At 39.9% G+C, this 18,905-nt stretch overlaps 1 protein-coding gene across 1 annotated transcript; it reads left to right on the forward strand.

Annotated features, from left to right (window-relative positions):
* Nucleotides 1-10,802: 10,802 nt before the first annotated feature.
* Nucleotides 10,803-14,365, forward strand: LOC121174555 (uncharacterized). The gene is made up of 5 exons (XM_041013910.1): nucleotides 10,803-10,857; nucleotides 10,936-11,284; nucleotides 11,466-12,324; nucleotides 12,634-12,813; nucleotides 13,349-14,365. The coding sequence occupies exons 1-5, from the start codon at nucleotides 10,803-10,805 to the stop codon at nucleotides 14,363-14,365; spliced, it is 2,460 nt and encodes an 819-aa protein (XP_040869844.1).
* Nucleotides 14,366-18,905: the final 4,540 nt, after the last annotated feature.

Here is an 18,905-nt window from a genome sequence, read left to right on the forward strand (position 1 = left end):
CAACAGGGAGTGAAGACTTCTGAAAACCCTAGCCTTGCAACAAGTCCTAGGGAAGTAGACACGGAGATGGACAAGAAGATCCGCAGTATTGTGAGTAGCATTTTGAAAAATGCTTCTGTCCCTGAAGCTGATGAAGATGTCCCAACATCTTCCACCCCGAATGTTTCTGTCCCTGATGCTGACAAAGATGTTCCAACATCTTCCACTCCAAATGCTGAAGCCCTCCCTTCACCCAGTGAAGAGGATTCAACAGAAGAAGAAGATCAAGCCACAGAAGAGACCCCTGCACCAAGGGCACCAGAACTTGCTCCAGGTGACCTCATTGACCTAGAAGAAGTAGAATCTGATGAGGAACCCATTGCCAACAAGTTGGCACCTGGCATTGCAGAAAGGTTACAAAGCAGAAAAGGGAAAACCCCCATTACTAGGTCTGGACGAATCAAAACTATGGCACAGAAGAAGAGCACACCAATCACTCCTACCACATCCAGATGGAGCAAAGTTGCAATCCCTTCCAAGAAGAGGAAAGAAATTTCCTCATCTGATTCTGATGATGATGTCGAACTAGATGTTCTCGACATCAAGCGGGCCAAGAAATCAGGGAAAAAGGTGCCTGGAAATGTCCCTGATGCACCATTGGACAACATCTCATTCCACTCCATTGGCAATGTTGAAAGGTGGAAATTTGTATATCAACGCAGGATTGCGTTAGAAAGAGAACTGGGAAGAAATGCCTTGGATTGCAAGGAGACCATGGACCTCATCAAGGCTGCTGGACTGATGAAAACTGTCACCAAGTTGGGAGATTGCTATGAAAATCTAGTCAGGGAATTCATTGTCAACATTCCCTCTGACATAACAAACAGAAAGAGTGATGAGTATCAGAAAGTGTTTGTCAGAGGAAAATGTGTTAGATTCTCCCTTGCTGTGATCAACAAATACCTGGGCAGACCAACTGAAGGAGTGGTGGATCTTGCTGTTTCTGAGCATCAAATTGCCAAGGAAATCACTGCCAAACAAGTCCAGCATTGGCCAAAGAAAGGGAAGCTTTCTGCAGGGAAGCTGAGTGTGAAGTATGCAATTCTGCATAGGATTGGCGCTGCAAACTGGGTACCCACCAATCATACTTCCACTGTTGCCACAGGTTTGGGTAAATTTCTGTATGCTGTTGGAACCAAGTCCAAATTTAATTTTGGAAACTATATTTTTGATCAAACTGTTAAGCATTCAGAATCTTTTGCTGTCAAATTACCCATTGCCTTCCCTACTGTATTGTGTGGCATTATGTTGAGTCAACATCCAAATATTTTAAACAACATTGACTCTGTGATGAAGAGAGAATCTGCTCTGTCCCTGCATTACAAACTGTTTGAGGGGACACATGTCCCAGACATTGTCTCGACATCAGGGAAAGCTGCTGCTTCAGGTGCTGTATCCAAGGATGCCTTGATTGCTGAACTCAAGGACACATGCAAGGTGCTGGAGGCAACCATCAAAGCCACCACAGAGAAAAAAATGGAGCTGGAACGGCTGATCGAAAGACTCTCAGAAAGTGGCATTGATGATGGTGAAGCAGCTGAGGAAGAAGAAGCAGCTGAGCAAGAAGAAGAGGCAGCTGAGGAAGAGGAAGATGCAGCAGAGGATACAAAATCAGATGATGATGATTCTGAGGCCACCCCATGACCATCAGACCTTTATTTTTGCTTTTTACTCTTACTAGCTATAGGGGCATGTCCCTTTGAACAATTGTTTGCTATTGGTCTGTAATATTTGCATGCATTCTACCTTTGTCAAATTCTGTCTAAAAAGGGGGAGTAATAGTATTAATAGTATTATGCATGATTTATGATTCTGAGTAGTAGGACTCTATGTATGCAATAGTAGTCATGATGTATGAGTTTGAGTAGTAGGATACGATGTATGCATGGTTCATGATTTTGAGGGGGAGTTGTATGTATGTGATTTTGAGGGGGAGACTGCTGCTGCTGATGACTGATGTAAGCTGATAGAAGATGCTGCAGTAAGGGGGAGCAGAACGCTGATGTCACATGAGATGTCTTGGCATCCTAGAAAAGACTAGTAGCTGATAGAAGATGCTGCAGTGAACTGCTTCACAGCAGTAAGAGCATGGAGACAGGGGGAGCAGAAAGCTGATGTCACAAGAGATGTCTTAACATCCTGGAAAATTGCAACTTGCAGAATTTTGGCTGTCGCCACTACAGATACCGCTGTGCTTGATTACTCTGATAATTAAAGTTGCTGATCCCACTTGCATAACTGCTCGTACCTGCTCAGGAAGTGTCTAAGTATGTTTTAGACAAAATTTGCCAAAGGGGGAGATTGTTAGTGCTTAGCTCTACTGAGTGTTTAAAAGATTGGCTAAGATTTTGTTAAAACATAAGCACTTAGACAATGAAGGAAAGCTGGAGTTGCTGCACATGATGTCCAACGTTATGTCAAGGAATCAGATCGGGCTGCACAATGCACAAGGCAAGATAAAATGTCAAATGAAGAATTGAAGCTGCAGGATCCACGATGTCGGATACAATGTCCAGGACATCCTGCCCGAAAAGACTGGACACATAAATCTGTGTGCAGGATCCACGATGTCGGACACGATGTCCTGACATCCGGCCCGAAAATACTGGACACATGAATCTGTTATATCTTTAACAGATTAATGTGCAGTTAGCAACAGATTTGGCGATCTATCTTTAGGAACGAATTAAAAGATAATTAAAGTTTGAATTACAAACTTGAATAGTTCGTTCAGGGATTAAAGATTAAAGATAAAAACTAAAAGATCAAACTGTATCTTTTAGATCTTTAAGTGCAGATTTTCAGGAAAATGATAGATCTCATCCAGCACAAGTAGTTGCAGCCCAGAAACAGACACTGCTATATAATCATGAAGGCTGCACGAGTTTTCTACCAAGTCCGGGATTGAAGAGTTATTTTGTGAGTTTTGGGACTTGAGTGTTTTGTGAGCCACCTTGATGTTACCCTAACATCAAGTGTTGGACCTGAGTGTGTAGAGTTGATCTCTATAGTGTGTGGAGTTGATCTCTATTGTTCAGAGAGCAATCTCTGGTGTGTATTTGAATTAATTGTAAACACGGGAGAGTGTTTGAGAGGGAGTGAGAGGGGTTTCTCATATCTAAGAGTGGCTCTTAGGTAGAGATTGCACGGGTAGTGGTTAGGTGAGAAGGTTGTAAACAGTGGCTGTTAGATCTTCGAACTAACACTATTTTAGTGGATTTCCTCCCTGGCTTGGTAGCCCCCAGATGTAGGTGACGTTGCACCGAACTGGGTTAACAATTCTCTTGTGTCATTTACTTGTTTAATCTGTTCATACAGTCAAATATAATCTCCATGTTCTGAAGCGCGATGTCGTGACATCTGGTACGACATCTGACCTCTGTATCAGAATTTCATTTAGTTTGTCTAAATAATGGCCCAATCCTTGTAAAGTTGGCTGACCAAAAATATGTTTTGGGTTAATCAACTAAAAGGGCTTTAGTAGGTTTAGTTCAAGTTGTAATAAGGGCCCAATTGGCAACCTAGGCATCAGCCTTTTGGGAGACCAAATGGTGGCTGACTAGTTGGCTATTGGGAGTGACTTTTGGTTGCCACAATTTCAGTTATACTCAGCCATTAAGTTTTTTTTAATTCCCAAGGTTAATGGCATTAAGTTATTTTAATTCTAGGTTAGTGGGTCATTACTAAAATTTGCTGTAAAGCTTCTATATAAGCTGAACCATTTTATCAATAAACACAAGTTGAGTTTTATTCAGAAAATTAGAGTTTATCTCTTTTATCTTAGTGACAGTGATTCTCCTAAATTCTTGAGTGATTCTAGAACACCCTGGCTGTATCAAAGGACTTTCACAACCTTTGTGTGTTGCCCTCGCCGGAAAGAGTGATTCTTTCCTTCCTTTCATCTTCAACCTTGTACTTTCAAATCACAATTCCAAAAAATCCACTTCTGCCCAGAATTATCTCGTGGCCATAACTCCCATTTTACGCACTCAAATTAAGTGATTCTTGAGCCTAAATTTAATATCAAGACGAGACCTTTCACCTCGTTTTGGAATCACCTCATTTGGAGCCCTGTAGCTTGAGTTTTTGCCATTTCTATATTTCTGTCCAGCCACCACTTAACCTACGTTTTCTCATCTCATTATTCCATTTTATGCCAAGAACCACCTTATTAAGACCCACGAAATTAACCACCTTATTCGTCATCCTTTCCTTAATCAATTTCCGCATTTTCCATCAAGGTTTAATCCTAGACGATCCTAAGTCAGCCCTTGTGCCATGAGGGTTCATATCACATAATATATCGAGACACTCAGAATTGAATGCGGAAGCTCTCGGCAAATTCAAATGGCCATAACTTTTTGACTTGGGTGTATGATTGAGCCCAATTATAAATTAACCAGCTCGAAAAAGAACAACGGAAGCTCTAGAGAAATTCAAATGGTCATAACTTTTCACTTGGAGGTCCGATTCAGGAAAAAAAATATATCGAGACACTCAGAATTGAACACGGAAGCTCTCGACAAATTCAGACGGCCATAACTTTGAACTCGACTGTATGATTGATGTTGATGATATATCGAGTCACTCGAAAATGAACAACGGAAGCTCTCGAGAAATTCAAATGGTCACAACCTTTCAATAGGAGGTCCGATTCAGGCGTATAATACATCGAGACACTTAAATTGAAGGCGGAAGCTCTCGGCAAATTCAAACAACCATAACTTTTGAGTCGGGTGTATGATTGATGCCGATGATATATCGAGGCGCTCGAAAATGAACAATGACAGTTCTCAAGAAATTCAAATGGTCATAACTTTTCACTCGGAGGTCCAGTTCTGGCGCATAATATATCGAGACACTCAAAATTGAACGCGGAAACTCTCGACAAATTCAAACGGCCATAACTTTTGAGTCGGGTGTATGATTGAGGCCAGTTATATATTGAAATGCTCGAAAAAGAACAACGGAAGCTCTAGAGAAATTCAAATGGTCATAACTTTTCACTTAGAGGTCCAATTCAGCCGCATAATATATCGAGACACTCAGAATTGAACACGGAACCTCTCGGCAAATTCAGACGGCCATAACTTTGAACTCGGCTGTATGATTGATGCCGATGATATATCGAGACGCTTGAAAATGAACAACGGAAGCTCTCGAGAAATTCAAATGGTCACAACCTTTCAATAGGAGGTCTGATTCAAGCGCATAATATATCGAGACACTCAATATTGAACGTGGAAGCTCTCGGCAAATTCAAGCGACCGTAACTTTTGAGTCGGGTGTATGATTGATGCCGATGATATATCGAGATGCTCAAAACTGAACAACGGAAGCTCTAGAGAACTTCAAATGGTCAAACTTTTCACTCGGAGGTCCGATTCAGGCGCATAATATATCGAGACACTCAGAATTGAACGCGGAAGCTCTTGGCAAATTCAAACGGCCATAACTGTTGACTCGGGTGTATGATTGAGGCCAATTATAAATTAACACACTCGAAAAAGAACAAAGGAAGCTCTAGAGAGATTCAAATGGTCATAACTTTTCACTCGGAGGTCCGATTCAGGCGCATAATATACCGAGACACTCAAAATTGAACACAGAAGCTCTCGGCAAATTCAAACGGCCATAACTTTTGACTCGGGTGTATGATTGAGGCCAATTTTATATTGAGAGGCTCGAAACTGAAGAACAGAAGCTCTAGAGAAATTCAAATGGTCATAACTTTTTAGTCGGAGGTCCGATTCTGATGAGGACATGACCAAGATCAAGGGCAAGGATCCACTTGAAGGAATTGGAGGGTCTCTGACAAGGGCTAGAGCAAGGAAAGCCAAGGAAGCTCTTCAACAAGTGCTGTCCATACTATTTGAATACAAGTCCATGTTTCAAGGAGAAAAGTCCAAGGTTGTGAGTTGTATCATGGCCCAAATGGAGGAGGACTAAATGGCACCACTTTGTCTCAATTTTAGAGTGTTTAGTTTGTCTAAATAATGGCCCAATCCTTGTAAAGTTGGCTGACCAAAAATATGTTTTGGGTTAATCAACTAAAAGGGCTTTAGTCAGGTTTAGTTCAAGTTGTAATAAGGGCCCAATTGACAACCTAGGCATCAGCCTTTTGGGAGACCAAATAGTGGATGACTTGTTGGCTGTTGGGGGTGACTTTTGGTTGCCACAATTTCAGTTACACTCAGCCATTAAGTTTTTTTTTAATTCCCTAAGTTAATGGCGTTAAGTTATTTTAATTCTTGGTTAGGGGGTCATTACTAAAATCTGCTGTAAAGCTTCTATATAAGCTGAACCGTTTTATCAATAAACACAAGTTGAGTTTTATTCAGAAAATTAGAGTTTATCTCTTTTATCTTAGTGAGAGTGATTCTCCTAAATTCTTGAGTGATTCAAGAACACCCTGGCTGTATCAAAGGACTTTCACAACCTTTGTGTGTTGCCCTCGCTGGAAAGAGTGATTCTTTCCTTCCTTTCATCTTCAACCTTGTTCTTTCAAACCACAATTCCAGAAAATCCACCTCTGCCCAGAATTATCTCGTGGCCATAACTTCCATTTGACGCACTGAAATTAAGTGATTCTTGAGCCTAAATTGAATTTCAAAACGAGGTCTTTCACCTCGTTTTGGAATCACCTCATTTGGAGCCCTGTAGCTTCAGTTACTGCCATTTCTATATTTCTATCCAGCCACCACTTAACCTACGTTTTACCATCCCATTCATCCATTTTATGCCAAGAACCACCTTATTAAGACCCACGAAATTAACCACCTTATTAATGATTCTTGAGCCTAAATTGAATTTCAAGACGAGACCTTTCACCTCGTTCTAGAATCACCTCATTTCGAGCCCTGTAGCTTGAGTTTTTTCCATTTCTATATTTCTGTCCAGCCACCACTTAACCTACGTTTTCTCATCTCATTATTCCATTTTATGCCAAGAACCACCTTATTAAGACCCACGAAATTAACCACCTTATTCATCAGGTGAAAGGTCACGAGATAATTCTGGGCAGAAGTGGATTTTCTGGAATTGTGATTTGAAAGAACAAGGTTGAAGATGAAAGGAAGGAAAGAATCACTCTTTCTGGCGAGGGCAACACACAAAGGTTGTGAAAGTCCTTTGATACAGCCAGGGTGTTCTTGAATCACTAAAGAATTTAGGAGAATCACTCTCACTAAGATAAAGAGATAAACTCTAATTTTTTGAATAAAACTCAACTTGTGTTTATTGATAAAATGGTTCAGCTTATATAGAAGCTTTACAGCAGATTTTAGTAATGACCCACTAACCTATAATTAAAATAACTTAATGCCATTAACCTAGGGAATTAAAAAAAACTTAATGGCTGAGTGTAACTGAAATTGTGGCAACCAAAAGTCACCCCCAACAGCCAACAAGTCAGCCACCATTTGGTCTCCCAAAAGGCTGATGCCTAGGTTGCCAATTGGGCCCTTATTACAACTTGAACTAAACCTTACTAAAGCCCTTTTAGTTGATTAACCCAAAACATATTTTTGGTCAGCCAACTTTACAAGGATTGGGCCATTATTTAGACAAACTAAACACTCTAAAATTGAGACAAAGTGGTGCCATTTAGTTCTCCACCATTTGGGCCATGATACAACTCACGACCTTGGACTTTTCTCCTTGAAACTTGGACTTGTATTCAAATAGTATGGACAGCACTTGTTGAAGAGCTTCCTTGGCTTTCCTTGCTCTAGCCCTTGTCATAGGCCCTCCAAGTCCTTCAAGTGGATCCTTGCCCTTGCTCTTGGTCATGTCCTCATCACTTTCCTTAATCAATTTCCGCATTTTCCATCAAGGTTTAATCTTAGACGATCCTAAGTCAGCCCTTGTGCCATGAGGGTTCATATCATTTGGTAATCAAAGCTCCGGTTCTAGGATCAACTCTTCCTTTGCTGGAAATATTGGGTAACATCCTTCTTTTTTCTCTTTGCCATTTATATTACCTTCTTATTCATATATATTTTTTTTAGGCTGAACCATTGCAAAAGTTAAGCCTTTTGATCTCTTTGTTATATATATATAAAAAAAAAAGCAGAATTTCGTATAAGCAAAATTAAAAAAAAAATTGGGCTGAATGGTTCATGCTTGAAGAACTTTTAAAAAAAAAAACTCTTTAAGGTAATATATTGGTTGCATGAAGGATTGTTACTTGAATTCCTAAATTCTGAATTTTATTTCCTTCATTTGTGCCTAAAAACAATGTTAGCCTTTTTCTTGGTTAACCATTTCCTTGTCTCTCTAGCCTTACCTTAGACATATTGGTGAATTGTTCTTTGTTGTGGCCATAATCTCTTTAATTGCCTAAGAACTCAAGGGGAATTAGAGTGGTAAAAGGCAAGAGTGTTTCATTAGAGAAAAGTCATAATTGTGTGATACACTTGAGTGGGTGAGGTATTCAAACAACAACTATAATTGTCTTGTTATGTTTGATTTGTTTGTTTGAGATGGCAGGAACAAATCCTAATGATGGAGGGGGGCTTTCGCAATTCCAAATGCAAGATTTGATGCAACATATGGAGAGGTTAATGAAACAACGAGATGATGTGCTCCATGAGAGGTTGGATCAAATGGAGAACAGAGATCATAATGAAGAAGAAAGGAGGAGAAGATGGAATGATGGTGTTCCTAGACAAAACCGAATTGATGGTATTAAACTCAACATTCCTCCTTTTAAAGGAAAGAATGATCCGGAGGCCTACTTGGACTGGGAGATGAAAATAGAGCATGTTTTCTCATGCAACAACTATGAGGAGGACCAAAAGGTGAAGCTTGCCACCACGGAGTTTTTCGACTATGCTCTTGTGTGGTGGAACAAGCTACAAAAGGAGAGAACAAGAAATGAAGAGCCAATGGTTGGTACATGGATGGAGATGAAAAAGATCATGAGGAAGCGGTATGTGCCGGCTAGTTACTCAAGGGACTTGAAATTCAAGCTCCAAAAACTAACCCAAGGCAACAAGGGGGTTGAGGAGTATTTCAAGGAAATGGATGTGCTCATGATTCAAGCAAAGATTGAAGAAGATGAGGTGATCAGGATATAACCAAGGGCAAGGACCATGAAGCACTTGAAGGGCCCATGACCAGAGGCAGACTTAAACAAGCCCAACACTTCATAGAGACAAGGCTGGTCATTTGTATAGCTGCCATTGATGATGATTGAAGGCCTAAGTGGAGAAAGATGAAGGCCCAGAGGCAGAGGCACTACCAAGACTACTAATTGTTGCTGAAGGCCCAAACTAACTTGAAGGCCCAAGTTAAATAAGTTTTTAGTTATAATTTATTTTTATTGTAATTTTGGCCCAAACTGTTTAGAAGGCCCATGTCTATTTTTATCTTTTTGTTCAGATACACTATAAGTATTTGTTTTTGTTTTCAATAAAGAAACTTTTGGCATTTGATAAAATTTCGTGAGAGTTTCTCTCTAAGTTCCTTGTTGAACCAATCTCAGACTTATCAAGGTAATCCTTGTGGCGTCTACCCTGACTTATCTTCCTTCACCGGAAGTGGCGTCATCCAAACCTCCGTAGCCTGTATCAAATGATCCGCTCCTACTCAGGTTCACATCATCTGGTATCTGAGCTTCGGCTCTTGATACAGGTTCTATCCTATCCTATCCTATTTTTCTTCTTTGTAATTTGTCTAGATTCGTGTTTTTGTCCTTGTTCTGTTATTTGCGTTCTTGTTTACATCTTGTTTCGTTCTTGTTTGCGTCTTGTGTTCTGTTATTTGCGTTCTTGTTCTTGTTCTTGTCACGTTCTTGTTCTTGTTTCTTGTGTCTTTCAGACTTTGTGTCAAAAAAAAATAAATCTGTTTGAGTCTTGTTTCTTGTTCTTGTGCCTGTCATATTGTATCCTGTCTTCTGTTCATAACTTTTGTTTCAGCCTATTCAAATTCTGTTTGGGGTAAAAATTGCCTAATTGCCGAATTGCTAAATTGTCAAATTTGCCTAATGATGATTGCCTATTGAACGAATTCTAATAGCTGGACGTCTGAAAAAAAAAACAAAAAAAAAGACAAAATAAAAAGAGAACGAAAAAAAGAAAGAAAGAAAGAGAGAAAGAAAGAAAGAAAAAAAAGGAAACAGTTGCAAAAATTTTGAAAAAAAAAGTGGGTGTTTGATCTTTGAACACGAAATTGAGGCATTTAGAGGTGTTTTTTTGAAAGAAAATCGTGAAACAAATCCCCTTATCTAGATTCTCCTTTGAATTCTGAGCGTTTTGATATATAGTGGGCCTTAAACAGACAACCGTAGCAAAAGTTATGAGCATTTGAAGTTTACTTGTCCTATCTGTTGTCTTATCTGTTATCCTATCTAATATCTTATCTGTTATCCTACCTAATATCTTATCTGTTATCCTATCTAATATCTTATTTGTTATCATATCTGTTACCCAAATTAAAGCTCATCTGTTATCCAAATCCAATCTAATATATTATTATCCAAATCAAAGTCCAAGTTGTTATCCCAAATCAAATCTGTTTGTGATCATTATATTGTCTTTCCTTTTATTTTATATTACCTTGTGTGTCTAATTTGGTCCATCCAGGAACTTAAGAGGAAACATGAGTGGTAAAAGGCAAGAGGGAATACATTACACAAAAGCCTATATTGAGAGCATTAAACACGAGTGTACTACCATCTAAGAGTTAAACACGTGAGTAGAGTGTTGTGAGGTCCTAAAACCTTAATAATTTTTATTGCACATTTTTTTTCCTGTTGAATTATGGCTGGAGCAGGTGGTGGTGGTGACAAGTATCATCAGTTGGACGGAGGTCAACGTCTGTTACTGGATGCGATGAATGCACAGATGCAACGTTTGCTGGACCGTACCAATGAGGAGGTTTATGGATGACTAGAAGCTTTGGAGAACCAAGCCAATCAGAATGCTAGACGAAATATAGATGGGAAAAGAGGTAACAATGGCGGTAATGACGGACCGAGGCAGAACCGGGTTGAGGGAGTAAAGCTCAATGTTCCTCCCTTCAAAGGTAGAAGTGATCCAGATGCCTACCTGGACTGGGAAATCAAGACTGAGCACGTATTTTCCTGCAATGACTACACTGATGCGCAGAAAGTCAAGCTAGCAGCAGTTGAATTCTCCGACTATGCCCTTGTTTGGTGGCATAAATACCAGAGAGAAATGTTGAGAGAGGAACGGCGAGAGGTAGTTACATGGACTGAGATGAAAAGGGTGATGAGAAAAAGGTATGTGCCCACTAGCTATAACAGAACCATGCGACAGAAACTCCAAGGGTTGTCCCAAGGGAATTTAACCGTGGAAGAATATTATAAAGAGATGGAAATGACGTTAGTGAGGGCCAAACATCGAAGAGGACTCCGAAGACACAATGGCTCGTTTCCTGAATGGTCTAAACCTTGAAATCAGAGATGTTGTTGAATTACAGGAGTATGTGGTGTTGGATGACTTGTTACATAGGGCGCTCCGGGTTGAACAACAAATTAAAAGAAAAAGTGCAACAAGGAGGAACTCACCCAATACTTACAACCAAAACTGGGACAACAAATCCAAGAAGGAGGGAGGTAATTCGTTCCGACCTGCAGCCACATCCCCGCATGGAAAGTCAGCAGCGTCCAGTGTAGGTGGAAGCAAACATAACACCTCCACTTCCTCATCCAATACTGGAACCAGAAACATAAAATGTTTCAAGTGCTTAGGCAGAGGACATATTGCTTCTGAATGTCCAACCAGGAGGACCATGATCATGAAGGCTGATGGAGAAATCACTAGTGAGTCTGAAATCAGTGAAGAAGAAGTGGAAGAAGAAGAGTATGAGGAGGAAGCTATGCAAGGTGATATGTTGATGGTGAGAAGGCTGTTGGGAAATCAAATGCAGCCACTGGATGACAATCAAAGAGAAAATATTTTCCACACCAGGTGTGTAATTAATGGTAAGCTGTGCTCTTTAATTGTTGATGGAGGAAGTTGTACCAATGTTGCAAGTTCCACATTAGTGACAAAACTGAATTTGGAAACTAAGCCCCATCCTAGACCATACAAACTTCAGTGGCTTAGTGAAGATGAAGAGGTAAAAGTGACTCAACAGGTTGAGGTGTGTCTCAATGACAAGGTGTTGTGTGATGTGGTCCCAATGGAAGCGACCCATGTGCTGTTAGGAAGACCGTGGCAGTATGATACCAAGGCAGTGCATGATGGCATCACCAACAAAATCTCTTTCAAGCAAGCTGACAAGAAGATTGTTCTCAAACCGTTATCTCCTCAAGAGGTTTGTGAGGATCAGATAAAAATGAGAGAAAAGGAAAAGAGTGAGACACTTGAGAGGAAAAAGAGTGAGACACTTGAGAAGGAAAAGAGAGGAAAGAAAAAGAGTGAAACTCTTGAGAGGGAAAAGAGAGAAAACAAAAAGAGTGAAACACTTGAGGGCAAACAGCTTTATTTAGCAACAAAAAGGGAGGTAAGGAGGGTGCTTTGTGCGAGACAACCCCTCTATTTATTGTTTTCTCAACGTCAGATGTTGCATGCTAACCCAATTGATGAATTTAAATTGCCTTCTAGTATTCAGTCTCTTCTGCAGGATTTTGATGATGTGTTTCTAGCAAGTGTACTAGATGGTTTGCCACCATTGAGGGGAATTGAGCATCACATTGATCTCATTCCAGGAGCGTCCTTGCCCAATCGGCCATCTTATAGGAGCAACCCACAAGAAACTAAGGAGATCGAAAGGCAAGTGTTCGAACTCCTGAGCAAAGGTTGGGTGAGAGATAGTATGAGTCTGTGCGCTGTACCTGTCATTCTTGTACCGAAGAAGGATGGCTCATAGAGGATGTGTTCTGATTGTAAAGCCATAAACAACATCACCATCAAGTATAGGCACCCAATCCCCAGGTTAGATGATCTTCTTGATGAACTGTATGGTGCATGTGTGTTTTCTAAAATTGATTTGAAAAGTGGCTATAATCAGATTAGAATCAGAGAGGGAGATGAATGGAAAACTGCCTTTAAAACAAAATATGGTTTATATGAGTGGATGGTTATGCCATTTGGTTTGACTAATGGCACCTAGTACTTTCATGAGATTGATGAACCAAGTTTTAAGGGAATTTATTGGGAAATTTGTGGTGGTGTACTTTGATGATATTCTTATCTATAGCATTAGTCTTGATTTGCATGTTCAACATTTGCAATATGTTTTAAGTGTGCTTAGGAAAGAAAAATTGTATGCCAACCTAGAAAAGTGCTCCTTTTGTACTGATCATGTGGTGTTTCTGGGTTTTGTTGTTAGTGCTTAGGGAGTACGGGTGGATGTGGAAAAGGTTAAGGCCATTCAAGAATGGCCAACACCTAAGACCCTGAGTGAGGTGAGGGGATTTCATGGTTTAGCAAGTTTCTATAGGAGATTTGTTAAGGATTTTAGTACATTGGTTGCACCTCTAACTGAAGTTGTTAAGAAGAATGTGGGTTTCAAAGGGGGTAAGAAACAAGAAGAGGCCTTTGCTGCCCTCAAACATAGGTTAACTAATGCACCCATTCTTGCTATGCCTAATTTTGCAAAATCATTTGAAATTGAGTGTGATGCGTCAAATGTGGGTATTGGGGCTGTTTTGTTGCAAGAGGGACATCCGATAGCTTATTTTAGTGAAAAGTTAGGAGCCGCTGCCCTTAACTATTCTTCTTATGATAAGGAATGGGGTGCTTTGGTTAGGGCTTTACAAACTTGGCAGCATTACCTATTACCCAAAGAGTTTGTCATCCATAGTGATCACGAGTCTTTAAAATACTTAAAAGGCCAAGGAAAGCTTAATATGAGGCATGCTAAGTGGGTAGAGTTTTTAGAGCAATTTCCATATGTCATCAAACATATAAAGGGGAAAGGGAATGTAGTGGCTGATGCATTGTCTAGGAGACATGCTTTACTTGCTATGCTTGAAACTAAACTGTTTGGTCTCGAGTCTTTGAAAGACATGTATGTGCATGATGTGGACTTTGCTGAAATTTTTGCTGCATGTGAAAAGTTTTCTGAAAATGGTTACTATAGGCATAATGGATTCTTGTTTAAAGCAAATAAATTATGTGTGCCTAAGTGTTCCATTAGAGAGTTGCTTGTGAGGGAATCACATGAGGGGGGGTTGATGGGACACTTTGGGGTTCAAAAGACCCTGGAAATTCTGCAAGAGCATTTCTTTTGGCCTCATATGAGGTGTGATGTGCATAAGTTTTGTGGTCATTGCATTGTGTGTAAACAAGCTAAATCTAAGGTTAAACCTCATGGATTGTATACTCCTTTGCCTGTTCCTGAATATCCTTAGACTGACATATCTATGTACTTTGTTTTGGGGCTGCCCAAAACCAAGAATGGAAAGGATTCTGTGTTTGTTGTTGTTGACAGGTTTTCTAAGATGGCACACTTCATCCCTTGCAAGAAAGTGGATGACGCTTGTCATGTGGCTGATTTGTTTTTCAAAGAAATAGTGCAGCTTCATGGATTACCGAGGAGCATTGTCAGTGATAGGGATGCAAAATTCCTTAGTCACTTTTGGAGGACCTTGTGTGGTAAGATTGGTACTAAATTGTTGTTTTCTACTACTTGTCACCCACAAACTGATGGTCAAACTGAGGTAGTCAATAGGACTTTAGGCACACTGCTTAGGACTGTTTTAAAGAAAAATCTTAAATCTTGGGAAGCATGTTTGCCTCATGTTGAGTTTTCTTATAATCGGGCTGTCCATAGCACAACTAATTGTTCACCATTTGAGATAGTGTATGGATTTAATCCTTTGACTCCTCTTGATTTGTTGCCTATGCCTCCTCTCCCTTCATTCATCTCCTTCTTCCTCCAAGCTATTATCCATGGCCTCTTATGGTGGTGAGCTTCTTCTAGACTCATCTTCTCCTTGAAGTGGCGTCTCCTCTCTCTCTTCCTTCTCCATTCCGCTGCCATTCATCTTCCAAGAAGCAAAGGAATCCATTGATGAAGAAGATCCTAGGCCTACAAGCTCCAATGGAGCTTGCATCATCAACCTAGAGGAGACGGACCATTCCAAGTGTTGGAGAAGATCAACGACAATGCCTATAAGATTGACTTGCCTAGTGAGTATAATGTAAGTGCCACTTTCAATGTGTCTGATCTATCTCTTTTTGATGCAGATGGAGGGGCCTTGTATTTGAGGACAAATCCTTTTCAAGAAGGAGGGAGTGATGAGGACATAACCAAGGGCAAGGACCATGAAGCACTTGAAGGGCCCATGACCAGAGGCAGACTTAAACAAGCCCAACACGTCATAGAGACAAGGCTGGTCATTTGTATAACTGCCATTGATGATGATTGAAGGCCCAAGTGGAGAAAGATGAAGGCCCAAAGACAGAGGCACTACCACGACTACTAATTGTTGCTGAAGGCCCAAACTAACTTGAAGGCCCAAGTTAAATAAGTTTTTAGTTATAATTTATTTTATTGTAATTTTGGCCCAAACTGTTTAGAAGGCCCATGTCTATTTTTGTCTTTTTGTTCAGATACACTATAAGTATTTGTTTTTTTTTTCAATAAAGAAACTTTTGGCATTTTCATAAAATTGGGTGAGAGCTTCTCTCTAGGTTCCTTGTTGAACCAATCTCAGACTTATCAAGGTAATCCTTGTGGCGTCTACCCTGACTTATCTTCCTTCACCGGAAGTGGCATCATCCAAAACTCCATAGCCTGTATCAAACATTCCGCCCCGTAAGATTCACATCATGAGGAGGTAACTATGGCTCGATTTCTTAATGGTTTGACTAATGATATCCGTGATATTGTTGAGCTACCGGAGTTTGTTGAAATGGATGATTTGCTTCACAAAGCAATCCAAGTAGAGCAACAATTAAAAAGGAAGGGAGTGGCTAAGAGGAGTTTTACCAACTTTGGTTCTTCTAGTTGGAAAGACAAAGGTAAGAAAGATGGGGCTGCTACTTCTAGTAGTTCCACACCTATCCATCAAAAACTCGCTCAAAGTCCCAAGAGGAACCCTCTAAAAGTAGTAGAGATGTGAAGTGTTTCAAGTGCCAAGGCTAGGACACTATGCTTATGAGTGCCCTAACAAAAGGTCCATGGTTCTTAGAGATGGAGAATATATAAGTGAATCCGATGTTGAAGAGGAAGAGGAGAGTGAGTACGTAGAGGAAGAGGAGACTCCGGAGGGAGATTTGTTGATGATTAGGCGGTTACTTGGTGGTCAATTGAAGCATGAAGAGGAGAGCCAAAGAGAAAACATCTTTCACACTAGATGTTTAATCAATGGCAAGGTGTGCATGGTGATCATTGATGGAGGTAGTTGCACCAATGTGGCTAGTGCTAGATTAGTGTCAAAGCTAAATTTAGCTACTAAACCACATCCTAGGCCATACAAACTTCAATGGCTTAGTAAGGATGGGGAGGTGCAAGTGAGGCAGCAAGTTGAAGTGGACGTTTCCATTGGGAAATACAATGATAAGGTACTTTGTGATGTTGTTCCTATGGAGGCCAGTCACTTACTTTTGGGGAGACCATGGCAATTTGATAAAAGAGCCAATCATGACGGTTACACCAACAAGATCTCTTTCATGCACCAAGACAAAAAGATTGTGCTCAAGCCATTGAGTCCACAAGAAGTGTGTGAGGATCAAAAGAAAATGAGAGAAAAACTTCTTCAAGAGATAAGAGAAAAAGAAAAAGTGAGCAAAACACTTGAGAGTGAGAAAAAGAGGGAAACACTTGAGAGGAAAAAGAGTGAACAAAAGAAGAGTGAAACACTTGAAGTGAGGGAGAGCTATTTAGCCACAAAAAGTGAGGTCAAGAGGTTGTTTCGGCTAAACAGTCACTATATATCTTGTTTTGCAAAAATCAGATTTTGACCACTAACACTTTTGATGATTTTGAAGTGCCTTCTAGTGTTAAAACTCTTTTGCAGGATTTTCAAGACATTTTCCACCAAATGTGCCAAGTGGACTACCACCTTTGAGGGGAATTGAGCATCAAATTGATCTATTCGGGAGCTTCTTTGCCCAATAGGCCAGCCTATAGAAGTAATCCACAAGAAACCAAAGAGATTCAAAGAAAGTGGATGAACTCATTAGCAAAGGTTGGGTAAGAATAGTATGATCCTTGTGATGTCCCAGTGATTTTGGTCCCTAAAAAGGATGAGACATGGCGCATGTGTTCCGATTGTAGAGCCCTTAATAACATCACCATTAAATATAGGCATCCTATACCTAGGCTTGATGATTTGCTTGATGAATTGCATGGTGCATGTTACTTCTCTAAAATCGATTTAAAAAGTGGATACAATCAAATTAGGATTAGAGAAGGGATGAATGGAAAACTGCTTTTAAAACAAAATATGGTTTGTATGAATGGTTGGTTATGCCTTTTGGCCTAACTAACACTCCTAGCACTTTCATGAGATTAATGAACCATATCTTGAGAGAGTTCATAGGAAAGTTCGTTGTGGTGTACTTTGATGATATTCTTATCTATAGCACTTCACTTGATTTGCATATTGATCATTTAAAATCTGTCTTGACTGTGCTTAGAGAAGAACAATTGTATGCCAATCTTGAAAAATGCATCTTTTGTACTAACCATGTTGTGTTTCTTGGTTTTGTTGTGAGTTCAAAAGGAGTGCAAGTTGAGGAGGAGAAGGTTAGGGCTATTCATGAATGGCCTACACCTAAGTCCGTGACCGAGGTGAGGAGTTTTCATGGCTTAGCAAGTTTTTATAGACGATTTGTGAAGGATTTTAGCACATTGGCAGCACCTCTCAATGAAGTGCTCAAGAAAAATGTTGGTTTCAAATGGGGAGAGAAACAAGAAGAAGCTTTCAATGTTCTAAGCAAAAGCTAACTAATGCCCCCATACTTGCGTTGCCAAACTTTCAAAAATCTTTTGAAATTGAGTGTGATGCTTCAAATGTTGGGATTGGGGCTGTGTTGATGCAAGAAGGCCATCCAATTGCTTATTTTAGTGAAAAGTTAAGTGGTCCTACCCTTAACTATTCAACTTATGATAAGGAGTTGTATGCCTTAGTACGGGCTTTGAAAACATGGCAACACTACCTTTATCCCAAGGAATTTGTCATTCATAGTGACCATGAGTCCCTCAAATATATCAAGGGGAAGGCAAGCTTAACAAAAGGCATGCGAAGTGGGTGGAATTCCTAGAGCAATTCCCTTATGTTATCAAACATAAAAAGGGAAAAGGTAATATTGTAGCCGATGCTCTTTCTCGGCGTCATGCATTACTTTCTATGCTTGAAACAAAATTGATTGGTCTTGAATGTTTGAAAAGCATGTATGAAAATGATGAAACTTTTGGAGAAATTTTTAAAAATTGTGAAAATTTTTCAGAAAATGGTTTCTTTAGACATGAAGGCTTTCTTTTCAAAGAAAACAAATTGTGTGTGCCTAAATGTTCTACTAGAAATTTGCTTGTTTGTGAAGCACATGAAGGAGGTTTAATGGGGCATTTTGGGGTCCAAAAGACTCTAGAAACATTACAAGAACATTTTTATGGCCTCATATGAAAAAGGATGTGCAGAAATTTTGTGAACATTGCATTGTATGTAAAAAGGCAAAGTCTAAGGTAAAGCCTCATGGATTGTATACTCCATTGCCAATTCCGGAGTATCCTTGGATTGATTTATCCATGGATTTTGTTTTGGGGCTGCCAAAAACAAGCAATGGTAGAGATTCCATTTTTGTGGTTGTTGATAGGTTTTCTAAAATGGCTCATTTTATTCCATGTAAAAAGTTGATGATGCTTCCATGTGGCTGATTTGTTTTTCAAGGAGATTGTGAGACTCCATGGTTTGCCAAGGAGCATTGTTAGTGATAGGGACT

The sequence above is a fragment of the Glycine max genome, chromosome 3 (genome assembly GCF_000004515.6).
Source record: "Glycine max cultivar Williams 82 chromosome 3, Glycine_max_v4.0, whole genome shotgun sequence".
Taxonomy (NCBI): domain Eukaryota; kingdom Viridiplantae; phylum Streptophyta; class Magnoliopsida; order Fabales; family Fabaceae; genus Glycine; species Glycine max.